Genomic DNA, 15,149 nt, shown 5'->3' with positions numbered 1-15,149 from the left:
ATGAGTCACAAATCATAGTCCCTAGATCTCAGGGTGCTGCTCTGGAAAACAGCAAGCCAAATTTCGGCTGCCCTGAAAACCCCTGCATACCCAGCTAATGCACATTCTAGATTTTACCATACCTCTCCCCAACACTTGCAAGGGTGCCAGCCCTATACAACCTCTCCTTATATCCAGGCACACGCCATTTCTTTTCATTTGGATGCAATATTGCTAAACGGCAAGGTCATTTGAAAGGGAGCTGAACTTGGAGTCAGAATCCAAGTGAGTTCCAGCTCTTTAGGGGACCAGTTAAAGGTAATTTAGCTCCGTGGATAAGTGTGTGCCTGTTGAAACCAGAATGCAGAGATGCGAATCCTGGTTTTTCCACTTTCTACCCATGTGACTCTAGGCAAGTCATTTCAATCCTGTGCCTCAGTTTTCTCCTTTGTAAAATGACAGTGATAGCAATCACAGCCTCAGAGAGTAGTTGTGAGGATTAGATGTCTTTTTTTTTTTTAAATTTCAGAGAGAGAGAGAGAGCGTGAGCAAGGGAGGGTCAGAGAGAGAGGGAGACACAGAATCTGAAGCAGGCTCTAGGCTCTGAGCTGTCAGCACAGAGCCCGACGCGGGGCTGGGACCCACGAACTGTGAGATCATGACCTGAGCCAAAGTCAGACGCTTAACCGACTGAGCCACCCAGGCACCCCGAGGATTAGATGTCTTAATAGGGCCTAAAACATAGCCTCAGGTATCCTGAGCACTCAGTAAATGCCCACAGTTATTATTACCAGCTGCATGACCTTGGGGAATTCACCTAACCTCTGTGAAACTGTATGTCATCTTCTGTACAAAAAAGGGATCACAACCTCACACAGTCTTTATGAAGACCAAAGAAACTCATAGAAAGTACATGGCAGTCATTTTTAAAACAGAAGTACCGGGCAACTCTTTCAACCAAGTACAATTAGTTCTGTGCTTCTGTAATACTTAACATATGTGCTCTCTCTCTCTCTCTCTCTCTCTGTCTCTCCTGAGATAGCACTTGTCACATTGCATCAGAAGAATTTGCTTACCTGTCCATCTCCCCCCTCTGATTCACCCCTGCACCCTCAGCACGTTGCACATACCTAGCACAGGACAGGTACTCGGTAGATATTTGCTGAAATGAGTATTGCCCAAATGACTGGACAGGAATTCTCAAGGCCTTTGCTAGAAGTGATGGTTTTTTACCACTTTTTGCCAAGCGTCCTCATCAGACCACCCAGAAATTGGCTTGTTTTTCCTCAGGCACAATATATTGAGATTTTGTCATTTCAAATGCAGCCAATCTTGTTTGGTTGCATTCACTCATCATTTTGCTTAATAAATAATTATTGAGCACTTGTTGTATACCCGGCCCTATGTTGGGCTCCATATGGTGCACCACGAGAGGCAAATACCCACACGAATTCAGTGCCTGCATTCTATATTGAAAGAAACTATTTACTATAGAATCATTTACTACTGGAGATAATAAGCTCCTTGGTTTGATTACTTCATTAGAGTGATAGAATCTCAGGGTGGGAAAGAAAGGTTTTCTCGAAGCAGAGTCCTTTATAGAATAATAATTAAGGTCAGGGATGTGACTGCCTAAGTTCAAATCCTTGCTCTGCCTGGTACAAGCTGTAAGGCCTTGGGCAAATTACTTAATCACTCAGAGCCTTATCTTTTCTCATCTGTGAGATGGAACTGGTAGGACTGATGTGAGTCTTAAACATAATAATCCACACTAATCACTTATTATGGTACCTGCCATACGGTAGGCGCTCAATATGTGTTTGCTATTGTGATGAACCTGATCCCTCACCCCCGTGTTTGAACTTCTATCACAAATATATGCAGCAAATGGGGCAAAAATGCCCAGATTCTGCTTGAATAGCCTCAGGGTCAGGGAGCTTACTACCTCCAACAGTTATCTACTTGGTGGGTGGGCAAGTCTAATTGTTGATAAATTCTGGTGGGTTGAAATGTACATCTTCCACTCATGGGTCCTCCCTCTGTCATTTGGGGTTACTCAGAAGAAATCTAATCTCTCCTCAGCAGGATAGCCCCTCTCATTTTGGAAGGTAGCTTCATATGCTAGCTAACATCCCCATCCTCACACACCCACACACAATGTCACATTTCTTTAACCACTTTTTATATGACACTGTTTTACCAAATCTCTTATCCTTTTCCTCTTCTTGCATAATCTTGTGTTTATCGATGTCTTTCTTACAGGCTCAAGATCAGGATTCACAACACGGAACAAATGTAGCCTGGTCACAAGTGAGTACTAGAGAACTACGTCCCAACTTGAACACTATATTTCTATTAATATAACAAAAGATTGATTTTTTTGAAGTCACATCACACCGTGTTGACTCATCATCTACTAACAATCTACAGGAGACTCTAAATCTTCCTACGTACTCTATTGTAAGCCTTCTCACCCCCAATCTGTACTTGCACAATTGAATTGTGGGATCTTTGAGTACTTTACATTTGTCCCTATGAAACTTCATATTGTTAGATGTGATTCATGATTACATTTTGTCAGAATTTGGCTGGGGGGCTTGGGGGGAGGTCCTGATTGTATCATCCAGTTTATTTGTTATCCTTTCTAGTTGGTATGTCATGTATAAATGTGCTTATCACACTATCAGTGTTATCACCTTAGTCATCAGTAAAAGCGTTAAGGGTGACAGGGCTACAAACCCGACCCTAATTAGACCTAGAGATCTAGGTATGCATCAGTCTCTTAAGAATTTTTTTAAAAAGCGTCATTCATTCAATCAACAAATATTTACTGAGTGCCTACCATGTATCAGCTACTGTTCCATGTGCTGAGTATAGAGTGGTGAATAAAACAAAAATCCCTGTGCTAATGAAGCTTACATTCTAGTAAAGACAGATAATAAATGATAAATTATTAATACTAAGGGTTTTAAATGGACAACTAAGTTGCGTGCAGGGCTAAGAGGATTGACAGTGGGGTAGAATGGAGGGAGCGGGTAGTCCATAGATAGTATGGCTAACGCAGAGTTGTGTTTGAAGTTTGATTGCATTGCTTGTGCCCTACATTCCTAGTGTGCATCTGGACCAAAAGTTGTTCTGGAGTGGGCAGCAAGTTGATTTTTCAAAACCCACTTTTCTCTCTGTAGAGTCACATTAAGAAAAAATTGATAGAACAATGATGAAGAATGTAGATAGTCATGAAACAAAAAAGAAAATTTAAAAGGGTGTAAGTCAAGAGACTTCCCAGCATCACTTCATATGCATTGGATATTCAAACACTGTGAGGCCAGCGGGGCTAGAACGGAAGCCAGTCACACCTCTTGAAGAAGGCTCTAGAAAGGAGAACTGAAAAATTGAAAAACAGAAAAGCTAACACTTACCTTATTCCAATCCCCATCTTCCCAAATACGGAGTAGGCTATGAATCCAATAATTCATGAAAATCCAGGAGGATGGAATGCTTGGACGATCCCAAAACTTGGCTCAGAGAATCTGGATATTGAACTCTGGAAAAGAATCGCACAAGGAACAGATGTGAAATCTACCTCCATTAACTGCTCTCTGCTCATGATTCTAATGTTGATAAGTTCTAAATAGTTTTAGATAATCTCCAATTCCCTTTGGTATTAGAGGGACTTGATAAATCTTTCTTTAGTAAAATCTGAATTGTATCTTCTGATTTGAAATTTATATTTTCACAATGATACTTTTAACATTTATATTCCTTCACTCATTGAACATCTATTTTGTACTAACTACGGGGTTGGAGGCTAGGAATACAAAGGCAAATAGAATAAATGTGGTTCCTGCTTATAGGGGCTTTATAGTAGAATTTAGTAGAAGTAAATTAGAAATAGGAAAGGAAGCTCTGATAAAGAGATATATCAAGAGCTCTAGGAGGGTCATCTAACCCAGACTTTGGGAGAATTGAAAGTGAGTGATTTCTAGGGCTACCTGGGTAACTCAGTAGGTTGAGCAACTGACTCTTGATTTTGGCTCACGTCGTGATCTTATGGTTTGTGAGACAGCCCTGCATCAGGCTCTGAGCTGACAGCTGGGAGCCTGCTTGAGATCCTCTCTCTCCCTCTTTATTTGCCCCTCCCCAGTTTTCATGTGTGCCTGCTCTCTCGCTCTCTCTCTCTTTCATGTGTGCCTGCTATCTCTCTCTCAAAATAAAGAAATAAATTTAGAAATAAAGAAAGTTAGTGACTTCTATATGGGGACTTACAAGTCATGGAGGAGTTAGTTAAAAAAAAAAAAAAAAAAAGGGAGCTCCTGGGCGGCTCAATTAGTTAAGTGTCTGACTTCAGCTCAGGTCATGATCTCATGGCTCGTGAGTTCCAGCCCTGCATCGGGCTCTGTGCTGACAGCTCAGAGCCTGGAGCCTGGAGCCTGCCTTGGATTCTGTGTTTCCCTCTCTGTCTGCCCTTACCCTGCTCGTGCTCAATCTCTCTCTCTCTCTCTCTCAAAAATAAATAAACATTAAAAAATTAAAAAATATAAAAAAGAAGAGGGCAAGCCTGTTTAAGGTGGAGGGTGTGGCAGATGTGCATTTTGGAGGTGACAAATGACTGTGTGTGCCAAGCCTCCAACACTGAAAATTAGCTCAGCATTAGCTGAGACAGAGGAGTTAGAGAGGACACTGGAAGGGTAAGTGGGATCCAGTCATTCAGAACCGTACAAACTATATCAACGAGGAGGTGGACTCTACTAAAATGTGTGATTGCTTGAACATTGGAGTTTTGAAGGGGGAATGTCAAGACGGCCTCTCAGATGTTGGGCTTGAACAACTGGATGGACAGTGGTGTCAGTCACTAGGACGGCAAAACAGAAGCACAAACTAGAAGAGCTATGGAGGAGAGGGGCGAGTTCAGACCGGGTCACGTCTGGTTTGTGATGTCTGGAGAACACTGGCAGGGTAGCAGCAGGCAGTTTGGTCTAGAAGTCTGAAGACACCAGTGTAGGAATCACCAGTACCTGACAAGCAACCACAGATCCACATGAATGAAAGAATTACCCTGAGTGAGCGTCGGGGGAGGAGAAATGGCCCAGTGTGTATGGAGGAGAGGAGAGTGCGCCCACTGTGTCTCCCTCTCTCTCTGCCCCTTCCCTGCTTGCGCACGCTCTTGCCCAAAAATAAATAAGCATTAAACAAAATTTGTTTAAGTTTGCCTTAGAAATGGAATATATAGTCCCTAGATTTTCTTCCCAAAGGGGAAATAGGGCCGCCACAAAGGCTTCCTCCCCACCTGTAGCCACCTGTAGCTCGGCTGACTGTATGGCAATGCTCTCGATAGGCACGGCCAGTGTGTGGGGCTGTGGTCCTGCAACCATGCTGGGCAGTGGCTAAAGCTGTAGAGTAAACCAAGTCTGCCTTCTGTGCTCTGCACCCGGCTCTTCCTCTGCACCCCAACCCTTCACTAGGCCTTGAAGGCCCACATGGTCTTCCTGGCCGCCAGGCCCACTGTGGTGCATGATGTAACCTGACCTCTCTGAGCAGCCCACCCCAGGTTAAAATCTGGTCAGATACAGTTGTTATATCATCGTCATCTTTCACCTGCTGCCACAGCTCGTGGATCGGGACCAGTCAGAGGAGGAAGAGAGATACTTGGTCACCTTGGAATCTGGAGCAGGCAGCTGGCCCCACAGCTGGCCAGACAGCTATCCAAGCAGGGGGCCTCTCTGAGAACAAAATCCAGAAGCCAAGATAAATGGGTCAGGTGGAAAATAGATGACCACCACTATAAACAACGCTGAAGGTCGGTCCTAGGGAATGAAGGTGAGCCAATGCATAATGGATGAACACTGTAAGGGGTTTGGACATGAGGGGACGGGCAGGGGGCAGTCTAAGATCAAGGACCAAGAATTAGAAATGGGCTGAAGCAGTTCTGCCCACACAGAGGCCAGGCACAGTGATGCTGGATGGGCGAGTCTATCCCACCAGCTCTGTTACTCCGAATCTTCCCAGTGTATTCTTTCAGTTCTTCCTGACTTGAACTGAAGTTCCCGACATTCACAATTCCCCAAATCTTCTTTCTACAACCCCTTTTCTTCTGCATAACCCTGTATTGCAAGAGGAAGATAGAAAAGCTCTGCCCTGGGTGGTGCTAATGGGGAGCACAGAGTCAGTGGCAGTAATGACCTGAAAAGGTTGTAGTTAATAGCACTCCCTGAGCCTCAGAACCAGGAGTTGAGGCAAAGGCCTGACAAGGTTCATTTAGGCTCTAAATCAGTAACAAAACTAGCTGCACGGCTTGCTTAGTTTGAAGCATTGTTTCCAAATTGCAACCATTTCAAGATGTCCATATTCTGTAAAACACGGGAGGTGACTGAACAGAAAGCCTTAACTGTCTTCAGTTTGTGATTACAGCCCAGAGAGGTGATAGAGAACGGTGATGAGCATCACAGATAAAGACAATATTTTTGTTTTGCGTACCGACTGGCTATGCTGAGGCTTCAGCTAAAGATTTTTTTCTTTTTTTCATTTCACTTGAGTCAATAATCATTTACCCACTGGATATTGCTTAAAGCCGAGTTTTCATCTAATTCCCGTTTAATGAGATTGAAAAGGAAAAACTAAATAATAATACCTCATTTGTGTAGAGTGCATGTCTTTCAGAGAAGACATCATAACCCATTTTATACTATCTAATTTACAATAACAACACTTTTATAATGTAAATACGAGTAAGGGCTATTATCATTTTACAAAGTACGCATGAAGGAGACCAAGGCATGTTTGGATAAAATGATGGGTTCAATGTACCTTCCATTTTAGAGGTGTAACAGCTGGTTTCTTTTCTTGTCTTGTCTTGTCTTTTCTTGTCTTGTCTTGTCTTGTCTTTTCTTTTCTTTCCTTCCTTCCTTCCTTCCTTCCTTCCTTCCTTCCTTCCTTCCTTCCTCCCTCCCTCCCTCCCTCTCTCCCTTCCTTCCTTCCTTTCTTTCTTTCCTTTTACAGTGAAGCCATGCTTCAGATAAACATATTTATTAAGGTGTACCTTGCCCTTACATTTTAATAGATGAAAAATACCTTGCTTAAAGAAATAACAAACACCAAAATGTTCAGGTGTCCTACAAATCCAATCTCTCTCTCTCTCAAATCTAGATTGAAACCAATCAATTCTTTACTACCCAACTCTGACTTAAATCAGCACAGTTCTCACCAAGTTGTGCTACACATATTAGTAGTCAATTGTACTAGCTCTTCCTTAGCTACATTATGCTGTAATGATCTTGTCATCTCATCTGGATTTGGCACAAATTCTGCATATATGTCAAGTCACTGACACTTTTATGCTTGTATTAGCATCTTTTGGGGGGATCACATTTTTCTGATATTTTTATGCATTCATTCCCTCATTCATTCATTAATGCTCTCAAGCCCTATACATCCATTCAAGACAGTGATCACGTGCCCAAAATGTACAAGCACTATTCTAGATGCACAGAATAAAAATAGGAAGAAGACAAAATTGCTGACTTCAAGAAACTCACAGCCTGGTGAGGGAGCCAGAAGGGTAAACAACTGTAGTTCAGTGTGGTAGGTGTGGAGATGGAATGACGAATGAAAATGATCTGGGGAGCACAGAGAAGGAATTGGTCTGTGTCTGAGAGGATGAGGAAGGCTTCCAAGAGAAGGTGCTCCTAGATCTCAGCATGTCAGGAAGAAGGGATTGGGGTACTCCAGGCAGAAGTCACAGACAGACAAATAAGAGCACCCTGTGCATTTGGCAAACTATAGGAAACATGGTAGGACAGAAAGTTCTTCAAATATTCTGTGGTGAGTTCTATGTCATAATTCAAGCCCTGGACTTCACCACAGACAATTCTGCAAAAGGAAAATATATGGTCTCAGGGTTATTTGTTCTTAGTCAAGTAAGAAAAAAACACATTCTACATGGGATCTATACCAAAGTGCCTTTTAAGATACTGACTGAGTGATGTCACAAAATCAAAGCTCGGGTCTGGTCTACCCAAAGTCTGTATTCTCCACGCTTCATTACGATTATACTCTAGGCGGGTGGCAGGTAAGAGCAGTCTACTTCTTCCTCAGATATAGGTGATCACTTAGCCCATTCCATTATTATTTCAGTATAAAAATTTTATATAGAAATATTTCCAAATACAGCATTTTCTAATGTACTATGTTGGAAGGGTCAGGTTTTTCCTGTTCACCTCTTCCCATGGTACTGTCCAGCCTCCAAAGAAGTGAGAACCAACTTTATAGGCTTCTTACAGCAACCCCACACACTAGCAAGAGGCATTTGGAAAGAGTCTCTGAATATGCTACTCTCAAGTGCCTGCAAGGACTCCTCTTCCCTGAAGCCTCTGAGAAGTCCTGCACGAAGGTCTTTATGAACTGGGTCAGCAGTGAATACAATGTGATCACTACAGAACTCACACAGAACCTTCCCTAGAATAACTGTACTGCTTGGTTAATCCAACTCTAAATCCCCTTGTCACTTAAGAAAAGCTTTGCATCATGAAATTGCATCCTTGTTTCTATTTGGAAACTTTTCAGAGACTCTAAGAGTTCAAAATAACTCATCTATTTTGGTTCCTAACCAATTATGGAATCCTCTCTAAGATACCATATCTTCATTCATCCAATACTTTACCCATTCAACAAACATCTACTTCCTTATTTCTATCTCTTGAAGCCAATTCAGTCAGCCTTTTGTTCCCCATTACTCCACTGAAAACACACATGTGAAGGTCACAATGACTTCAATGTTGTCCAATCTAAGGGTCAATTGTCAGTCATCACCTTACTTTCCTCTCAGCAGCTCCTTGGCACTGATGATCACTCCCTTCCTGTTGACACATTTTCTTTATTTGGCTTCACACCATACTGCCTTTCCTTCTACCTCATCGTGTATTCCTTCTCATTCATTCTCTTTTGCTGGGTCCTTCCTCATTTCTGAATGCTGGAGCCCCCTCGGGCTTGGTTCTCTACAATTACCCATCCAGTCCATTGCTTTATTTTAATTAAGATTTTATTTTTAAGTAACCTCCATACTCATTGTGGGGCTTGAACTCACAACCCTGAGATCAGGAGCCTCATGCTTCACTGAGGGAGTCACCAGGCACTCCCAGTCCATTGTTTTAAATACCGTATCTTGGGGTGCCTGGGTGGCTCAATCAGTTGAGTGCCTGACTCTTGGTTTCGGCTCAGGTTGTCATCTCATGGTTTGTGGGATCAAACCCTGTGTCAGGCTCTGCACTGCTTGGGTGTCTCTCTCTCTCCCTCTGTGTTGCTCTCTCAAAATAAATAAATTTTAGGAATTAAAAAAATTTTTAAATAATAAATAAATAAATAAATAAATAAATAAATATATATCATATCCTTGCCCTGATGTCTGACTTACAAGTTTAAAAGTGTTTTTTGGGGCACCTGGGTGGCTCAGTCGGTTAAGCGTCCGACTTCAGTCAGGTCATGATCTCACAGTTTGTGGGTTCGAACCCTACAGCGGGCTCTGTGCTGACAGCTAGCTCAGAGCCTGGAGCCTGTTTCAGATTCTGTGTCTCCCCCTCTCTCTGACCCTCCCCTTCTCATGTTCTCTCTCTCTCTCTCAGAAATAAGTAAAAACACATTAAAAAAGTTTTAAAAAGTGTTTTTGTTTGTTTGTTTGTTTGTTTGTTTTTAGTTAGTTTTTTTTTTCCCCTAGAGATGCTGAAGTTTGGGTTTGGCACTGAAGGAGGAGATGAGTTGGTCCAGGGGAGAAGAGAAGTATTTTTTCCTTTGGAAATAAGATGAAAAGGGGTACAAAGTTGTAAAAAGGCAAACTGTTCAGAGAAAAGAGGGAAGTCTGGTGTGAGCTGAAAATGACTATGATAAGGTGGGTTGTAGCTGTATCAAGAAGAAGCTTGATTTACAGGTAAGGAATTGGACTTTATACTGAAGGCAATAAGTAATTATCAGAGGTTCTTAAATAGGGGAGGGATGTGATCATTCATATTAAAAAATATATAAGACCTTTGCTGGCAAGATGAAGGCCATGCTAGAATAAGGGAGCCTGGAGCCTGGAAACCAATTAGAAGGCCTCTGTAATAGTCTAAGAAAGGGATTAAGGTCTGAATCACCATAGCAGCAGTGGGAGGAAAAGTAGTGACAAATCCAAGGGAGATTTAGAAGTAGCATTGAGGACATGGTTATTGATTAGATTGGAGTTGGGGGAGCAGGGGAGAGAAGCCAAGGTTGAAGTGTAATGACATTAGCTAAGCTAAAAGGGGGAAGGCGAGCAAGTGTGGTGGCGGTGACGAGTGGCATATTACATTTGCAGTGACTGTGGGATACCGGCGGTGAAAGGGAAAGGTCTGCAGATCAGGAGAGAGGTTTAGACTGAGTGTATAGGTTCAGAAGGCAGTGCCCAATGGTAGTGAAGTCCTCACAATGGATGAGATATCCTGGGGAGGGCAAATGGAGCAAAGAATGCTGAGGGAAAGTGTGCAGACAGTTGTCAGGGAGGAGGGAGCTGGGGAGGAGCAGAAAGGGAGCACGAGAATGGGGTAGAGGAGGTCCACGGGTAAAGGGAGGTGAGCCCTTCCGAGAGGGAATAGCAACAGTTCTCCCTGGAGTAGGATGACTGATACCATCATGTCTGGAGATTACATCTCATGAGCACATCTTCTAGAGAGAAGTCAGGCTGGAATGGATAGAACAAAGACTCCTCTTTGAAGTTGGCTGAGAGGGAAGCAGGTAATGAACGGCTGGGGAAAAGGTGGAGTTGGGTAAGGTGTAGGGATTTCTTTATACGGGATGAGAGACTTTATTACAAAAGGTCGCCAGCTGGCTTCCACCACCTATTACTTCCACCACCTCACACAAGGCAAACTTCTTGTGGTTTTGAGCAATTGACTGTACCATGTAGTTCAATACATATATGCAGAGGGCCTGCTATGTCTGAAGCGCTCCACTTTGCATTTTAGTGCTTAAAAACATGCAAGATATGGTCACGTTTTGATTTTTCATTAACTGGCCCAAATCTGCCTCCTTCCAACCACAGCTCCCTGTCCTCTGGAGCCACACACAATATAAGAAGCATCTCTTTCATACAGCTGCCCTTCTTCTAATTGAAGGTGGTTTTCAGCTACCTCCTGGGTCTTCTCATTGCACTTTTGTGAAGGAATCCAGTCTTTACATGTGTGTATTTGCATAGGTGTTTGTATGTATTGTGTTACCAGTTAGCGGCTCTCCTCAAGACATCCAGTGCTGTCTGTCCTTTTTAAAATGTGGCACCTGGAATGAATCTCAATTTCTCTCATCTGGTATAAGCAGTGTACAAACCAGCTGGAGCATCCTTGTGCCTTTCCACGACATGGGTTCTCTATATTCATTCTGAGACTGTATTGGTATTCTGAAAGTACTAATATTCACTCATGGTACTTCACAATCAACCCAAATCCTGAGATCTTTTGCACTTGAAATGCTAATAAAATAGGTCTCATAATTCTTATATTTATACAGTTGACTTTTTAAAGTCAATTGCAGAAGTTTATTTGTTTCCCACTAACTACTATATTTTTACATTTTGTTTGTTTTACTATATATTTTTTAATGTTTCTTTATTTTTGACAGAGAGACAGATAGCATGAGTTGGGGAGGGGCAGAGAGAGAGGGAGACACAGAATCTGAAGCAGGTTCCAAGCTCTGAGCTGTCAGCACAGAGCCTGACATGGGACTCGAACTCGTAAACCGTGAGGTCATGACCTGAGTCAAAGTTGGATGCTTAATTGACTGAGCCACTCAGGCGCCCCTTATACTGTGTTTTTATTAGCCAGTAGTGAAAAGAGCAAGGGCTTAGGAGTCAGGCAGATGTAAATTTGAATTCTGGTTTTGTTATATAGCTCAGTGACCTTGGTCATGTCATGATCTCTCTGTCTCAACTTATCAGTGAAAATAGGGATAATCATAACTACATTGCAAAGGGGTTCTGAGGCTTACAAGTGGTAGTACAGTACCTAACATATCATAAGGGCTCCATAAATGTTGGTTTTCTCACCTTCTTTCTCTTCCATTTCTCAGCCTTGTGTTCTTAGCGGAACTATGCCTTTTAAGTTGTAACTCAAGATGAACAAATCTTCTTTTATTTATTTATTTATTTACTTACTTATTTACTTATTTATTTATTTATTTATTTATTTATTTATTTTTAAGTAGGTTTCATGTCCAGCCCAGAGTCCAATGTGGGGCTGAATTCATGACCCTGAGATCAAGACATGAGCTGAGATCAAAAGTCAGATGTTCAACTGACTGAGCCACCCACTACCCCATAGTTATTTTATTTTTTAATTAAATCTTCCTCTTAAGAGAAAAAAATAAGTTGAGCAGAACAGGGGGGAGCCACGGACCAAAAGAATACTTTAGTATAATACTGGAGCATGGGGGCCCTGAGACCTTTCTGTGATCAAATCCCACCTCTACTACTTACTTGTTGTCTAATCAGAAGCATATTCATTAGCCATCCTGAACTTTGTTTTCTTCATCTGTAAAATGGGATGATGGCAGTGCTTGTGTTTCTGGGTGTTAGGGAAAATTAACTAAGATGGTAGATGGAAAGTACTTTTGCATAGAACTTGTACATGCTACGTGGTAGAGTTATCACTACCACTTAGAAACCTGCAGGTAAATAATGTATTAAATATTTTAAACTCTTAAATGAAATGACTGTGTTAAATGGTTTGCAGATGCTAGTTTTTTATACACAACACCAAATTGCTGTCTAGAATGGTTGAATCAATTTTCATGCCCAATAATGTACAATGGTGCTTATTTCCCTGTATCTTTAACCATGCAAGATATTATTTTAAAGTTCTTGACAATTTGCTAGGCGTAAGGACATCTGGTTTTACCTTGATCTGTGTTTCTCTAATTAATTACTAGTAAGATTGGACTGCTTTCATTTTATTTTTTTGAAGTTTATTTATTTTGAGAGAGAGAGAGAGAGAGAGCATGTGTGCATGTGAGTGGGTGAAGGGGCAGAGAGAGAGAGGAGACAGAATCCCAAGAAGGCTCCTAGCTGTCAGTGCAGAGCCTGATGTGCGGCTTGATCTCAAGAACTTCAAGATCATGACCTGAGCTGAAATCAAGAGTCGGATGCTTAACACACTGCACCACCCAGGTGCCCCTGGACTGCTTTCATTTTAATGAATGACCAACTGAATTTTTTTTTTTTTGCCTTTTCATGTTCTTTACCCATTTTTTTTGAGATGTATTCTTCTTATAAGTTTGCAAGAGCTCTTTATATATTAAGGATTATTACTGTTATTATTATTACTCTTTGTCATACATATATTTATGTATATTTGTCATATATAATTGTAAAGTTCTAGAATCTTTCACTTATCTGTTAATTTTGTTTGTAGTACTGTTTTATCTACATAAATTTAAACGTTTTAAGTAGTCAAATCTATAAGTATTTTTCTTTTGTAAACCATAAGCCTTTACTTCTTTGCTCATGAAGGCCTTTACCACGATAAGGTCAAGAAATGCTTTTACCACATCTTTTCAACACTATAGCTTCTTTTATGTAGCCATTTTTCACATTTAACTTTTTAACCCATCTGAATTCATTCCATTCCTTCTTAGTTATGTTTATTCATTATTTTGAATAAAAATAATGCTTTGGTTTCATGAAAAAGCAAACTTAACTCAAATTGGCTTAAACAAAAACAATTATTTATTGGCTCCCTTAAATGAAAAGTTCAAAAGCTTCAGGGTCATATTTCCCAGGTGGCTCACACAATGTGGAGAGTACCTGAAGACTCCCTTTTCATTTATTTGCTTTAATCCCTGGCGATAGTGCTATTCTCAATAGACCCTCCCCCTGAGGTTCCAAGATGGCGGACAAAGACTCCCAGAGATTTTGCATTCAACTGCATTCAATTCCTGAAGCAAATTATCTTTGTTCTGGCATTTCCAGCAAAAGTCGTGACATTCTTTTTGACTGGACTGACTTAGGTCACACAGCCATACCTGAAGTAGTCACTGTGGCCAAGAAAATGAAATTCATTGGCTTAGTCTGGAACTCATGCCCTATTTCCCAGAGATAAAGGTAGAGTCAGTGTTCCCAGGACTTCATGGATGTCCCAAAGGAAGCAGCAGCTGGGAAAAGGGAATGCATTTGAGAAGAAAAGTAAAGTAAGGATTATATTTTTGAATATCGAGATAATGTTTCGAATAGAAAATGAGAAATTCTTGGGCGTACCTGCGTGGCTTAGTTGGTTAAGGCTCTGACTCTTGGTTTTGGCTCCAGTCATGATCTCATGGTTTGTGGGGTCGAGTCCCATGATGACAGTGCAGAGCCTGCTTGGGATTCTTTCTTTCTCTCTCTCTCTCTTTCTCTCTCTCTCTCCTTCCCTCTCTGCCCCTCCCCTCCTTGTGCTGTCTCTCAAAATAAATTAATTAAAAATTTAAAAAAAGAAAATGAGAAACTTTCTGGCATTTAAAAACTCATTTGTTTTATCACTAGTAACATGGTAGATACTAAGAGTTAAAAATCATGAAAAGACATGGTCCCTTCCTCAGGTGCTGAACTTTACGTTCAAACCACATAGGGACCGCCTGGGTGCATCACACTTTCTAAAGGTCTAATCATATATGGTTGGAACAATTTTCTTCATGGCCTAATGATCTACAGGTCCTATGGAATTCTTCTTTAATATGGGTTCCATAGACCCCGTGGAAATAGACCACACCCTCCACTCTCCCCTGAATTTATTCTGGTAAAATCATTGTCTTCTGGGCACTTTGTTCTCTGGTTATTTATTTGGATTATTGGACTATTTCTTGACTTTTTTTTTAAATTCAGGGTTTTACTTATATCACTTTGCAATGTCTTTTCCTAGTTTGAGAGCCCAGATCTATATTTTGATCTAAATATTTTCTATGTTGGACCCTGGAGCACTGAGGCTTTAAGTTGAACACAGCAGTGATTCAGAACGTAAGACATGGCAGTACCCACATACTATGAGCCAGGCACAGTTCAAAATGTCCTGCCCAGGGCAAGCCATCATCCATTTGACCCCATGAATGGGATTCACGCTCTTGTAAGAAAAGACAAAGAGAGTGTCTCTCTCTTTCTATGTGTATATGGATACACAAGAAGATGGTTATCGGCAAACTAGGGAATA

The 15,149-nt window shown here is 41.4% G+C and overlaps 1 protein-coding gene across 1 annotated transcript in view; it reads right to left on the bottom strand.

The window, feature by feature from the left end:
• MKLN1 (muskelin 1) overlaps window positions 1-15,149 on the bottom strand; it is a 361,418-nt gene that overhangs the window by 333,803 nt on the left and 12,466 nt on the right. The window contains exon 2 of the mRNA XM_039243337.1: window positions 3,399-3,523. Coding sequence (XP_039099268.1) covers window positions 3,399-3,455 — 57 coding nt within the window. The 5' untranslated portion in view covers window positions 3,456-3,523. The remainder of the gene's footprint in view (window positions 1-3,398; window positions 3,524-15,149) is intronic.

Source organism: Hyaena hyaena, unplaced genomic scaffold (assembly GCF_003009895.1).
Source record: "Hyaena hyaena isolate Hyena2069 unplaced genomic scaffold, ASM300989v1 scaffold_8, whole genome shotgun sequence".
Taxonomy (NCBI): Eukaryota; Metazoa; Chordata; class Mammalia; order Carnivora; family Hyaenidae; genus Hyaena; species Hyaena hyaena.
The sequence above is the reverse complement of the archived record's forward strand: the minus strand, read 5'-3'. Positions and strand labels throughout refer to the sequence as shown.